This window comes from Hyla sarda, chromosome 5, assembly GCF_029499605.1.
Source record: "Hyla sarda isolate aHylSar1 chromosome 5, aHylSar1.hap1, whole genome shotgun sequence".
Classification (NCBI taxonomy): domain Eukaryota; kingdom Metazoa; phylum Chordata; class Amphibia; order Anura; family Hylidae; genus Hyla; species Hyla sarda.
The window spans coordinates 231,693,713-231,708,574 of record NC_079193.1 but is presented as its reverse complement, the minus strand read 5'-3'; the positions used below and the strand labels follow the sequence as shown (position 1 = coordinate 231,708,574).

At 40.8% G+C, this 14,862-nt stretch overlaps 1 protein-coding gene across 1 annotated transcript in view; it reads right to left on the bottom strand.

The window, feature by feature from the left end:
- The window catches only part of LOC130274556 (vitellogenin-A2-like), a 37,431-nt gene extending 22,988 nt beyond the window's left edge, over positions 1-14,443 (bottom strand). The window contains exon 1 of the mRNA XM_056522995.1: positions 14,350-14,443. Coding sequence (XP_056378970.1) covers positions 14,350-14,358 — 9 coding nt within the window. The 5' untranslated portion in view covers positions 14,359-14,443. The remainder of the gene's footprint in view (positions 1-14,349) is intronic.
- Between the last annotated feature and the right edge of the window lie 419 nt (positions 14,444-14,862).

Genomic DNA, 14,862 nt, shown 5'->3' with positions numbered 1-14,862 from the left:
TTACGGGATAATTAACTAAAGGAGAACCTCATTACCTAAAGGAGAACCGACGGTTTTTCTCGGTTATTGCGCCCAAAATTTGGTTGCATCACGCGTGCGACCAAATCTGCGCCCCAAATTAAGGCGCACAACCTACATTTTCAAAAACACTCGGAGAGATTTTAGTTTTAGGTTTACTCAAAAATGGGCGTTAACCCGACAAAATGGAAAAATCACTCGGAGTAATTGTGAAATCACTCTGAAAAAAGTGTGATTTCAAAACCAACAGCCCAGGGGTCGAGTGAAAATGGAAAAATGGAGTGTGTTTGAGGAAGGGACAGCTGACCATTGTGGTTCATGATTAAATTACTTGTTTTATACTTTAAAAGCATTTTTAACCCCTCAATGCATTTATGATTAAACTATCTAATAGATTTTTTTAATTTATATTTATAAATATATATATATATATATATATTATATATTTAAAAAAAAAATTTGGGTTGTTAACCCATTAGCAATCATGAATGTAAAGTTACATCCTTGTCCAGAGTAACTTTACTTTATTTATTTGGTTTACCGTAATTTTTATTTTTCCAGTGCAACACTTTTTATTCCCGTGCGACAGAATTTAATATCGTGCGACACAAAAAAACCTGACACATGCGACAGATTAGTAAATCACAAGGAAAAAAAGACCTAACCGACACTCCAGTCTTTGTAAATGAGGGCCAATATATTTTAATAGTTCAGACTTTTACACACACGGCGATACCAAATATGTGTATTCATTTTTTTTTAATGCTTTTTTGGGTGTGAAATGGGAAAAACGGATGTTTTACTTTTTTATTGGGGAGGGGATTTTTCAAATTTTTTTACTTTTTTATTTTACATTTTTGAACTTATTTTTTTTACACTTTATATGTCCCCATAGGGGACTATTCATAGCAATCCTTTGATTGCTAATACTGTGCAGTGCTATGCATAGGACACAGCACTGCTCAGTATTATCGGTGATCTTCTGTCCTGGTCTGCTCGATCTCAGAGCAGAAGACCCCGGGAGACGGCCGTAGCCAGGTAAGGGGACCTCCGGCCGCCATGCTGGATGATCGTATCGCCGCGGATCCGATCATCCATTGAAAGTACCACACTGCCGCAGATGCCGTGATCTGTATTGATCAAGGCATCGGAGGGGTTAATGGCGGACATCCGCGCAATCGCTGATGACCGCCATTACCGGCAGGTCCCTGGCTGCTGATAGCAGCTGGGACCTGCCGGGCATGACGCGAGCACCGCTCCGGTTCTCGCGATCATAAATGTACGTCATGGTGCGTTAAGTACCACGTCACCATGACATACATTTACGTCCATTGTCGTTAAGGGGTTAAAGGGGTATTACAAGAATTTTTTTTTATTTGACTATGCTAGGAGCTGTAAAGTTAGTGTAGTTCATAGTGTCTGTACCTATGTGTGACGGTTTTCTCACGATTCTTCTGTGATTTTCACCCCAATATTTATTTTTAACAGCATACAAAATGACTGTTGTCTCAGATTTTTCCCAGGTTGCAATGCGGCAGAGACCTGACTCACTAGTCAGCTAATGACAAGGAGCCTGTCTGCTTCAATGGGTTTAGTGACCGCTGGGTGGGAGAGAGATCAATCTGCAACTAATGCAACAGCTGTAGGCACCCTGATTGAAAACTACAGGTCTTTTGAATGGATGTAGCTAATTTAAACCAAAATGAAGTACCAGTTCAAAAAAAGCTAGCCACAGTATTATGGTAATCTCACAACATAGCCATTTAGCACCAAGACAAGTGCAGATCCTTCCTAAGCATGTCCATTGCTGTCTGCAAGGTACGTACTAAAATCACCTTATGGTGGAGAACCCCTTTTAAGCAGTGCTTGCTCCCTCTCTCTCTATCTCTTTCCAAACTGGTGGCTGCACACAGTAAATAGGGCTTTATCTGTGTCTTAAACCCACCCCTGTGCTTTTTCCTATTTGCCTAGGAGCTGATTGGCACATTAACCAGCAAATCATTGTATAACCTGAGGCCATGTAATAGCTGCAAGGTATGCTGGGATTCACTGATGTCATCTTACTGTCTCAATACTTCCTCCTTTCTTGTGGGCAGCAAAATTGCCAGGTTCATGTGAGCCGACCCTGGCAATGTTCGAAAGTTCTTAATGCCGTAGCCACCCTGAAATTCAGGTCAAATCTGGCTTTGCGGGGCTCGGCTCGCTCATCTCTACTGAAGATGCAACGGCTTTTTCCAAGTGTTACAAGAATTTTCCCTTTTTTGGGGGGGAGTAGCAACAGGTTTTGAGTCTGGCAAATGAAGACGCTATGACTTTTTCCAAGCATTCCATAAATTCTTCCTTTTGGGAGTTGAAACAAGATTGGTGTCCCACAGTAGTGAAGAGGAAATAGTTTGTGTACGAACAGCCCAAAAAATTAGGCTGTGCATGTGCAGGACTTGCTGGTATTAGTAAGTGGTGGACTGGGGGTAGTTGTAGCCAGTGGACAACAGACAGTGGTGGGTGGACTAGTGATAAAAGTAGTAGCCAGCTAACAGCAGGAGTGGTGGTACTACCATTGGCATCAGGCACAGGAGTTTTAAATTAGTCACAGATCCCTTCCTGATTCATTATCAAACGTGGGTTTTTCCACATTGCTAGCAAAACAGTCTTGTATGCTTAGGGCTGACAATGCCGTCTTCTGTGCTGAACACTCTTTGTAATGTTACACTTGAGGATCGACAAGATTTTTTATTGGAAAATATTTGGAGGTTATTTCTATGTTTTTGGGGTGATTTGTCACTCACCAAGTGGCAGAGAAACTGCCAGTCAGCTTTTATTCTTAAAGAGGTACTCCAGGGCAAAACTATTTTTTTAAGATCAACTGGTGCCAGAAAGTTTAACAGATTTGTAAATTACTTCCATTTAAAAATCTTAACCCTTCCAGTACTTATCAGCTGCTGTATCCTACAGAGGAAGTTATTTTCTTTTTTAATTTCTTTTCTGCCTGAACAATGCACTCTGCTGACACCTCTGTCCATGTCAGGAACTGTCCAGAGCAAGACAGGTTTGCTATGGGGATTTGCTCCTGCTCTGGACAGTTCCTGACATGGACAGAGGTGTCAGCAGGGAGCACTGTGATCTGACAGAAACTAAATCATGCTGATAAGTACTGGAAGGATTAAGATTTTTAAATAGAAGTAATTTACACATCTAACAACAATAGGAGACGTAGGTGCACTCACCGCAACGTAAAGACTGTCGCATCTCGGTGTCGGGTAGCCGGGTCACGGCATTCGGCGCTGGTATCTTGTGGCGCTCAGAGGCTACGCCTGCAGTTTCGCACGTTGGTGCGTGCTTCTTCCGGCCTCTAATTCACATCATCTCGCCCGGACATATGTAGTGGGGAAGAACGTAATGTTGTGATAGCAATCGCAAACACCGCTACGGAACACCAAATGAACCAAAAAGTGTCAATCAAGCCCCAGTGCAGAAGATAGAGAAAAGTGTAAGTAGCCCATCACCTGTGATGATCTGGAAAACAGGCAGAAATAATCAAGCCACAATAAAACCAAGCAAACAGGGGAAATAAAAATACTAATATAATATAAGAAAACAACATTTTTACATAGTTTTATATAGGTGGTATATCATTTTGTTCTTTTGTTTTCTTATATTATATTAGAATTTTTCTTTCCCCTGTTTTCTTGGTTTGATTGTGGCTTGATTATTTCTGCCTTTTTTCCAGATCATCACAGGATGGGCTACTTACACTTTTCTCTATCTTCTGCACTAGGGCTTGATTGACACTTTTTGGTTCATTTGGTGTTCCGTAGCGGTGTTTACGATTGCTATGACAACATTACGTTCTTCCCCACTACATATGTCCGGGAGCGATGACGTGAATAAGAGGCCGGAAGAAGCACGCACCTACGTGCGAAACTGCCAGCGTAGCCTCTGAGCGCCACAAGATACCAGCGCTAAATGCCGTGACCCGGCTACCCGTCACCGGACACCGAGATGCGACAGTCTTTACGTTGCGGTGAGTGCACCTACGTCTCCTATTGTTGTTCTTGTTGTTACTTCATATCTTGTACGTGCACCCCGCAGGAGACTGTTATCGGAGGTCACTGCGGACCTTGCTGCAGACGCCATTAGGTGATATTGTTCCCCATGTGTGCTCTCCCTGCATCTCTACCTTGATATTTAATTTACACATCTGTTTAACTTTTTGGCACCAGTTAATTTTTTTTTTCCAAATACTGTTTTCTCATAAAATCCAGAAAATACAGGTAACTTGACGTAAAATACAGGTCAGTCCACTGCAAAATGCTTTTCTCTACTTGATTTGTATTGTAGTGTGAGTATATGCAAGAAAGGAAGAATGTCCAGCATACACACGTATAAAACCGAGCTGCTTTATTGCATAGTTGCCATAGGAAACATCGGACACTCAGGTAACGTGACGCGTTTCGGCCCGCAGGGCCTTAGTCATACACGACTATGACTAAGGCCCTGCGGGCCGAAACGCGTCACGTTACCTGAGTGTCTGATGTTTCCTATGGCAACTATGCAATAAAGCAGCTCGGTTTTATACGTGTGCGCGCTGGACATTCTTCCTTTCTTGCATATGTTTGGACCTAGTCCTGGTCCTGTCCGTGCGCAGAAGCCTGGGGTGGAGCTGGTTCCACTTGCTTGTACTTTCTATACCTAGTGTGAGTATAGGCTTGTTCTACAGACACACTGCTGAGATTTGTAATGCAGCAACTGGACACAATAATTCTGGTCACTGAGGTCAGCCCACCGCACAATGCTTTGCTCAAATTGCTTTGTATTGTATTTATAACACCTTTCGAGGATCAATACTTCCACAGTGAGTTCTTCTGTGCACTGCTCACTGATCAGTTTTCTCTCTAAAATGGCGGCCGCAAAGCAGTGCATAGCATTTAATTAGTCTCTTAAACCCACCCCTATGCTGATTGGCCTGGGAGCTGTAAATATAATGTGAAATTTCATCTTGCTGCTAGCTGCAAATTATACTGAGCTGTCCTGACATCATCTCATTGTTACTTCCTCATCCTATCATGCATTCAGGTGCAAAAACGTCATGTGTTCTTTATCCCTTCTCTTATATTAGCACCATTGTTAGGCTTGCACAAGCAAAGACAGGCAAAGTTCTATGTTCAATGAGCCGTTTTTTCCTCAAAGTTCTGAGCGAGGCCAGGTTTACCGGGCTTGGCTCGCCTATCATTAATCTTTCACAATTCCTCCCTTTTTGCTTGAGGCCAAGGAAAGACAAAGTTATCAATGCTCTTTACAGCTCTTATATAATAACAGAATCCTACTCCTCAAGTACATCAACCAAAAACGGATGTACAATGGATATGAGGTCAAAATAATTTTTTAATAACACATATATAACATATAAAAAAGATCACCTATAGGCATTCAAATACTACAATAAAAATATATATCATGTGTAGTAAAAATACAATGACCCAAACATGAATGAATCCTAGTAATATAGAAAATGGATGCTACGATGTAAGGGAATGCTAAAGAGTAATGGGTTAATTCATATAGCCAATTCTTAGTACCGGTAAAGTCTGTAGCAATTTATCACAGAGGAGAAATGGTCTTATGCATGCCAATGTTGAATCGTTCACCACCATGCCAGTTTGTGTTAAAGGCACATAATAGCTATCACAGCCGGCCATTCCCGATCGTCAGTTGCGCTGTAGTCGAAGTGGCTTCCTGCACTGAATGTAACCGGCCCCAATCGAGCCTCAGTGCGGACCGTGGCTGTTCTCTCCGATATCTCGCTCGGCACAGAGCGTGTACAGCAACAGAGGGATTAGACAGTCTTTGTACAGTCTAATATATAACATTCTTTAGCATCTCTATATATTCAAATTCTGCATATAGGCAAACTTAAAAGCATAATAATTAAACCTGAAATAAGGCCAAACGCGTTTTGGGGTGTGGACACATGCATTCTAACCCCTTCTTCAGTGGCTGACAATGTTCACTCAACATGGTGAGTGGTTTATATAGGGCTGTAAACCATGTTGAGTGAACATTGTCAGCCACTGAAGAAGGGGTTAGAACGCATGCGTCTACACCCTGAAACGCATTTGGCCTTATTTTATGTTTTATTTTTATGCTTTTAAGTTTGCCTATATGCAGCATTTGAATATATAGAGCTGCTAAAGACTGTCATATAGTCTTATATCCACATTCTGGACTGCTACTTATCCATATCCATCTGCCATCCCTATTGCTAACCAGGAATGAGGATCTATCGGAGAAAATTCACACAGTATCTTGCAATTCACTCTGACCGGACCTTACCGCTTCCACCAGTGCTTGGATTGATTCAGCTGTGGACTGTGCAGCGTACCCGTGTCATGAGACACAACTCTAATCCCTCTGTGGCTGTACATGCTCTGTGCCGAGCGCTATATCGGAGAGACCAGCCGCGGTCCTCACTGCGGCTCAATTGGGGCTAGTTACATTCAGCGCAGGAAGCTACTGCGACTACAGCGCAACTGACTATCGGGACTGCCTGGCTGTGAGCGCTATTATGTGCCTTTAATACAAACTGGCATGGTGGTTAGCGATTTAACATTGGCATGCATGAGACCATTTCTCCTCTGTGATAAATTGCTACAGACTTTACCGGTACTAAGGATTGGCTATATGAATTAACCCATTACTCTTTAGCATTCCCTTGCATCGTAGCATCCATTTTCTATATTACTAGGATTCATTCATGTTTGGGTCATTGTATTTTTACTACTTATGATATATATTTTTATTGTATTTGATATTTGCATGCCTATAGGTGATCTATTTTATATGTTATATATGTGTCATAAATTTTTATTTTTTTTTACCTGATATCCATCGTATATCCGTTTTTGGTTGAAGTACTTGAGGACTAGGATTCTGTTATTATATATCCTTTTTCTCCACACCTGCGTGTACAGGTGTACCTAGTTAACCTCGTTCTATTTTTGTTGTTGAGCTTTTCATTCCCTTTGATATCTATTTTGCAGGTCTTACTATATGTTACAACAACTCACATTAAATGGGGGCCTTTACTTTCAGAATATTCAATTATATAATCTGGCTGCCTTATCCCTCATTATTACAGACTGGTTGTGGTTATTTTCCTGCTTCTCCAATGACTTGGGGACAAGTCATTGGTTCCCTATGTCTACTTGATACAATTGTTGCATCTGTCTTATGCAGTAATCCCTCTGGAAATGATGACCAACTCCTTCCTAGCATCACTGTGTATTACAACATGGTCAGACACACAATATTGTTAACCAATGGCCACAACCAGTTCACCACTTCAACAAAAAGATGTTTTCTCTGTCATGACTAAAACTCTACAAGGGCTTTCCCTAGCCTTTTTTTTTTCATTACAAAACCTACACAAAATATAGGACATAAATTATGTAGATGCTGCAGCCGCATCAAAACACAAATTGGCAAGGCCTACAAAACTTGCTCAACTGTATATAAAAGATCCACAAGAATTCACGTACAATCAAATAATATACTTTATTGGAAATTCATATTACACAAATAAAATAATTGATCATCCCACCCTCCATATTTAAAAACATATACACAATGGACAGATTAAAATACGTTAATGAAGGAACATCCTGGATGACATCCAATATATGCAAATAAATACTAAATAGTGGCAATCATGGGTATATATACACTTCTCAAAAAAATAAAGGGAACACTTAAACAACACAATGTAACTCCAAGTCAATCACACTTCTGTCAAATCACACTGTCCACTCAGGAAGCAACATTGATTGACATTTGCTGTTGTGCAGATGGAACAGACAACAGGTGGAAATTATAGGCAATTAGCAAGACACCCCCAATAAAGGAGTGATTCTGCAGGTGGTGACCACAGACCACTTATCAGTTCCTATGCTTCCTAGCTGATGTTTTGGTCACTTTTGAATGCTGGCGGTGCTTTCACTCTAGTGGTAGCATGAGACAGAGTCTACAACCCACACAAGTGGCTCAGGTAGTGCAGCTCATCCAGGATGGTACATTAATGCGAGCTGTGGAAAGAAGGGTTGCTGTGTCTGTCAGCGTAGTGTCCAGAGCATGGAGGTGCTACCCGGAGATGTGAAGGAGGCTGTAGGAAGGCAACAACCCAGCTGCAGGACCGCTACCTCCACCTTTGTGCAAGGAGAAGCAGGAGGAGCACTGCCAGAGCCCTGCAAAATGACCTCCAGCAGGCAACAAATGTGCATGTGTCCACTAAAACGGTAAGAAACAGACTCCATGAGGGTGGTATGAGGGCCCGACATCCACAGGTGGGGGTTGTGCTTACAGCCCAACACCATGCAGGACGTTTGGGATTTGCCAGAGAACACCAAGATTGATCAATTCACCACTGGCGCCCTGTGCTCTTCACAGATGAAAGCAGGTTAACACTGAGCACATGTGAAAGATGTGACAGAGTCTGGAGACGCCGTGGAGAATGTTCTGCTGCCTGCAACATCCTCCTGCAAGACCGATTTGGCGGTAGGTCAGTAATGGTGTTGGATGGCTTTTCTTTGGGGGGCTGCACAGCCCTCCATGTACATACCAGAGGTAGCCTGACTGCCATTAGGTACAGAGATGAGATCCACAGACCCCTTATGACACCATATGCTGGTGCGGGGTTGGCCCTGGGTTCCTCCTAAAACAAGACAATGCTCAACCTCATGTGGCTGGAGTGTGTCAGCAGTTACTGCAAGAGGAAGGCATTGATGCTATGGACTGGCCCGCCCGTTCCCCAGACCTGAATCTGATTGAGCACATCTGGGATATCATGTCTCGCTCCGTCCACCACAGCCTGTCTAGGAGTTGGTGGGTCCAGGTCTGGGAGGACATCCCTCAGGAGACCATCTGCCACCTCACCAGGAGCATGCCCAGGCGTTGTATGGAGGCCATACGGGCAAGTGGAGGCCACACACACTACTGAGCCTCATTTTGACTTGTTTTAAGGACATTACATCAAAGTTGGATCAGCCTGTAGTGTGGTTTTCCACTTTGAAATTGAGTGTGACTCCATATCCAGACCTCCATGGGTTGATAATTTAGATTTCCATTGATAATTTTTGTGTGATTTTGTTGTCAGCACATTCAATTATGTAAAAACCAAAGTATTTCATGCGATTAGTTCATTCATTCAGATCTAGGATGTGTTATCTTAGTGTTCCCTTTATTTTTTTGAGCAGTGTATATTACAAACCAGCCGGATCATAAAAATATATAAATACAGTGACCCGTGCTATATATGTAACACATATAGGCCCTTATTTATTAAGAGTGTTGTGTAGGTTTCTTTGTGGGTTTTAATTCCCTACAATTTTTTTTCCCGCAATATTAAATAAGGTTTCCCTACATTTTTCTTTTTTACACATGCTCTGATCTGTCGGGTTTTCCTCAGCTGAAATCCACCACATTTTGTGTGGAAACCTTAGTAAATATGTTGGGTTTTTCTGAAAATGTCGTGAACACGCCCCTTTTCGGTGACCACGCCCCATTGACACAAGGGCCACGCCCCTTTTTGGGTTTTCTTAGTAATATAGAGAGGTAGTCGGGTTATTTCTATTCTGGCGCAAATTCTGATGGTGACAGAATTTCTGGCGTAATGCGCCAGAGTCTGGCACGCATCCCTACAAAACATGTCGGGTTTGCAATAGTAAATGTGGGCCATAGTGTATATAATTCAAAATGATATAATAACATAAATAAATATATATTGCAGACCAGCCCTATAATTGTAAAACATAAACTTTAAAGTGACTTGTGCATATGGTGCCTAATGTATGATCCCACCAGATCGCACTCACTATATTACTGACCACAGGCTGGTCTTTTTTTTATTTTGCATATAGCATGCCATATATATGGTTATTTACTTTCTGTCTGTGCACTTTAGAGTGGGATCATACATCAGGCACCCTATGCACAAGTCACTTTATAGCTTGTGGTTTACAATTCTAGGGCTGGTCTGCAATATATATGTATTTATGTGATTATTATATAATTTTGAATTATATTCACTATATGTGTTACATATATAGCACGGGTCACTGTATTTATATATTTTTATGATCCGGACGGTTTGTAATATATATATATCTATATATAGTAAATTTGAGTAGCCGTATTAGTCCAGTGATGCAGATGCAAATCATTAAATGTTTTATGATTTGCATCTATATATATATATATATATATATATATATATATATATATATACCGATATAACAGTTTCCATCTTATATATACATATTTATATGATTGCCACTATTCAGTATTTACTTGCATGTATTGGATGTCATCCAGGATGTTCCCCCATTAACTTATTTTAATCTGTCCATTTTGTATATGTTTTTAAATAGGGAGGGTGGGATAATCAATTATTTTATTTGTGTATTATGAATTTCCAATAAAGTATATTATTTGATTTTACATGAATTCTTGTGGATTTTTTATATATACAGTTGGGCAAGTTTTGTAGGTTTACTTTTTTTTTCATTACCTTTAAGTCCAAAGTTATGCTAACTTAAAACTATCATGAAGTATCAGAAATTGTATTGCTTCCATAAAATGATTGCCAACCTACCCTATCATAAATCAAGTCTCACAGGTCTATGAATTCCAAAACTTTGGATTATTATATCACAAACCTAAACCTGATTAAATGACACACTCCTCTTAAAAGCCCTGGCAGAAGAGTACAAATGCCCACTGTCAGATAGGTATGTGGAGATGCTGTTGAAAATTTCACACAGAGGTTACCTGACCCCTATATTGGGATATACCACCTTAGTATGCTTTAATAGTGGGGAAGACAAGACCAGTCTGTACATTGTCTTTGGCAATGCCTCCAACTACTCAAACCCTTTTAATGCATGCTCGGCGATATTTAGTTATGTAAATAGAGACTGTTGTGACATTGACTAGGACAAAGCACACATTCTACACCTTATGGTGGCAAGGGCTAGGATGGCTACAATACAGGTATGAAAGGCACCTTAGAACACTGTTCTCCTGATATATGTAGTCCTGGGGCCGGTGTGTGAGGCTTCAGGGACCTAACAGTTTTCCATTAAAGGAAGGCATAAAAAAATAGTAACTAAAGAGTACCAAAAGTTTCATGGACAAACTAGAGTCTTTCTGAAAAAATGCCTTATGTACAGATGAAGCTAAACTTAAAGGGGTACTCCGGTGCTTAGACATCTTATCCCCTATCCAAAGGATAGGGATAAGATGCCTGATCGCGGGAGTCCCGCCGCTGGGGACCCCCGTGATCTTGCACACGGCACCCCGTTTATAATCAGTCCCGGAGCGTGTTCGCTCCGGGTCTGATTACCGGCGACCACAGGGCCGACGGCGTGTGACATCACGCCTCCGCCCCGTGTGATATCACGCTCCGCCCCTCAATGCAAGCCTATGGGAGGGGGCGTGATAACTGTCACGCCCCCTCCCATAGGCTTGTATTGAAGGGCGGAGTGTAACGTCACACGGGGGCTGAGGCGTGACGTCACACGCCGTCGGCCCTGTGGTCACCGGTAATCAGACCCGGAGGACTCCCGCAATCAGGCATCTTATCCCCTATCCTTTGGATAGGGGATAAGATGTCTAAGCACCGAAGAACCCCTTTAAGCTCTTTGGCAATGCGTACCAACATTACATGAACAATATAACCAGAGGATTATCAGAACATCTTAGTGTGAAAGATGTGCAACTAAGTGTTAGGGAAGGGTGCCAATATTCTTGTCCATGTCATACACTATGTTTATTTTTGTTTTGTTTTTTTGTTGAATCTATTTGGCCATGCTAATGAAAATAATAACAATTTCTTTCTTACGATATCAGCCTTTTTATACTAAACAACCAAGGGTGCCAAAACAATGTATGAAAAATAAATCTAAGCTATCTCTGGTACTGACCCATTATTCCTAGTTTCTGGGCCAAAATGTATTGAAATCAATCAGGCGTTGGACGGGTGAATTTTTTTCATGTTTAGCCCTGCTTCAAGCAAGCTGCAGAGCCAGACTGGCAGCCAAGGGCAGACTTTAAACAGATCTGTCCACCACCCCAGATTTATAGCTGTAGCTATCCCTGTGTGCCTGGACCAAAATTACTAGTGCAGAGTGATTAGTCAAAGGTGCAGGGTTTATTTGCTGTACATCTTCATCCTTTAAGGAGTGGTGTTACGTATATCTGAGGTCTGAGCAGTGCCAGCATCCCTTACATCTGACAGTACGGGGACCAGGGGGAGCAGCGCTTAGCATGGACTAGGCCCAAACCACAAGAGCATGATTAAGTCAACCTGAGTGTTTTACATTGTGTAAAGTGTAAAGTTAACAGTCAATTACAATAACATTATTATGCCATGAAGACAAAAAAATGTATTATTTGTATATCCTAATGCAGGCTGCAGCGTATGAGGGCAAAGTCATCTAATCCTTATAGGGAAGCACTGGCGCAGTACCCAATCCATAATATGGATTGGTAACTGTGCAACTCCCCTATATGATACAGGGGTGAACATTATCTAATCCATTGGACACAGTATCTAATCCATATGGGGTGGGCAGAGATAGTATTTGATCAATATTTGTAAAAAAAAAAAAAAAAAGTGAATGAGGACACATAGGCAGAAAGGTAAAAAAGTTATAGGGGTCAGAAATTGGCAATTTAAATAATATTTTCTTTCTAGAAAAAAAAAAATAAAAAAAGTTTACTACACATTGGGTATTGTAATCGTACCGATCTGAGGAATGTAGATAATGGCCCCGATTTACTTTTTTTATTAGTGTGGAATGTTGTTTCAGACTTGCATGGTTCTAAGTTTATTTACTATGGGTATTCACACGACGGCAACGTTTCAACCAGCTTTTTCTTGGTGGGAATTTACAGCCATTTATTCACAGAATTTTGTGTTCTATTCTTTAGTAAAAAGGTTCGGTTGGGAGAATATGCCCCATTCTTGGCCGTCTTTGCCCTTTTTTCAAATGTCTGGGTTTATCGATTTATGGGTATATTTTGGTGCAGGGCCATTGTGTCAGTTTGACCACAATATTGTATTTTTTTTTTCAATTTTACTTCACAAATAGTTTTTTTTTTTTTTTTTCCGTTTTTGCAGCATAATGTGTTGAAAAATTAAAGGGGTATTCCAGGCCAAAACTTTTTTTATATATCAACTGGCTCCGGAAAGTTAAACAGATTTGTAAATTACCTCTATTAAAAAATCTTAATTCTTCCAATAGTTATTAGCTTCTGAAGTTGAGTTGTTGTTTTCTGTCTAACTGCTCTCTGATGACTCACGTCCCGGGAGTTGTGCAGTTCCTATGGGGATAATCTCCCATCATGCACAGCTCCCGGGACGTAACATCATCATTGAGCAGTTAGACAGAATACTTCAGAAGCTAATAACTATTGGAAGGATTAAGATTTTTTAATAGAAGTAATTTACAAATCTGTTTAACTTTCCGGAGCCAGTTGATATATATAAAAAAAGGTTTTGCCTGGAATACCCCTTTAAGGATGTCATTACAACACTGCAAAGCATAATTGGTCCTGCAAAATAACAAGCACTTGCATGGGTCTATAGATAGAATAATAAAACAAATCATTTTGTTCATCAGGACAAGTAGATTGGCCTCCAGTTTTAGTACCTGAACACCAAGATTTTTTTCAAAATGTATACACTGCTGATCTATGTTTTTTTTTTTTATTTACATTAATAGGTTTAATACTTGAAGAGTTAAGGCCCTTTATTATTTTCTTCCTATTGTGCTGCTGTGCGCAATGGAGGCAGGAAGCTGGCTTGCCAAGCTCGCCTGCATCCTCTATATTCCATGCTTGGCCAGCCCTTGTGATGAAAATGCAAAGGGGTGAGCGATCTGCTCTTTGAGCGTAGCAATCGCTTACCCGAAACGGTAGGCTCTCACGTTCTAGTGTTGTGAGAATGAATACATTTGCATACTCATTTAGAGGGTGGGCTGGGCAGGGAATATAGAGGAGGCAGGGAAGCTTGGCAAGCCTGCATTGCACACAACAATGCAATAGGAATTGAAGAATGAAGGACCATAACTTTTCAAGTACTACACTTATTCATGTAAGTGACCCCTCTTTTAGGGCTTTTTACCCACACTAAAACCCAGTATATTGGATTTAGCGCAGGTGAACAGCCTGTCAGTTTCTCTTTAAAGCTCAAGGTTATTGTGTTCTTCTCATAATTTTACAGCCTACTGTAAATGTTTCTAAAATTATCATATCAGAATTCTATCAGACATTACTTACCATCTTCATAATGGTTTTCCAAGGTGTCCGTATTTTCGTAATAAATTGTCCAGAAAACCTCAAAATTTACGTTGGAAGCCTTCAGGCATATGGCCTCCACATGTGCTGCAATGTTAGAAAACAAGGTAGAAAATGTTCTGGAGGCATTAAAATAAGATTTGGACACTGACATGTTCTATGCAGTGTGGTTAATAGTGTGGAGTGTCAAGAAACACCTAAAAGGAAATGTATCCTTTGCTATAGGGCCCTTTGTTTTTTGTGTACTACACTGGATATGGGAGGTGTGCCAACTTTTTATGCTTGGTTTATCAGAACCAAGAAATCTTAGCTCATTTATATTTTTGTGGCTATGTAAATAGGACAACATAGAGAAAACTTTCATAACAAAACATACAAGGCAAAAATGTGATATAGAGCGTGAGTTCAAATCCAGACAGTGCATAGCGACCTCTTCAGGATCAAATCTGGATTAAAAGCTCTGCATCTCACTATAGCTAGAGGATGCCAGATATC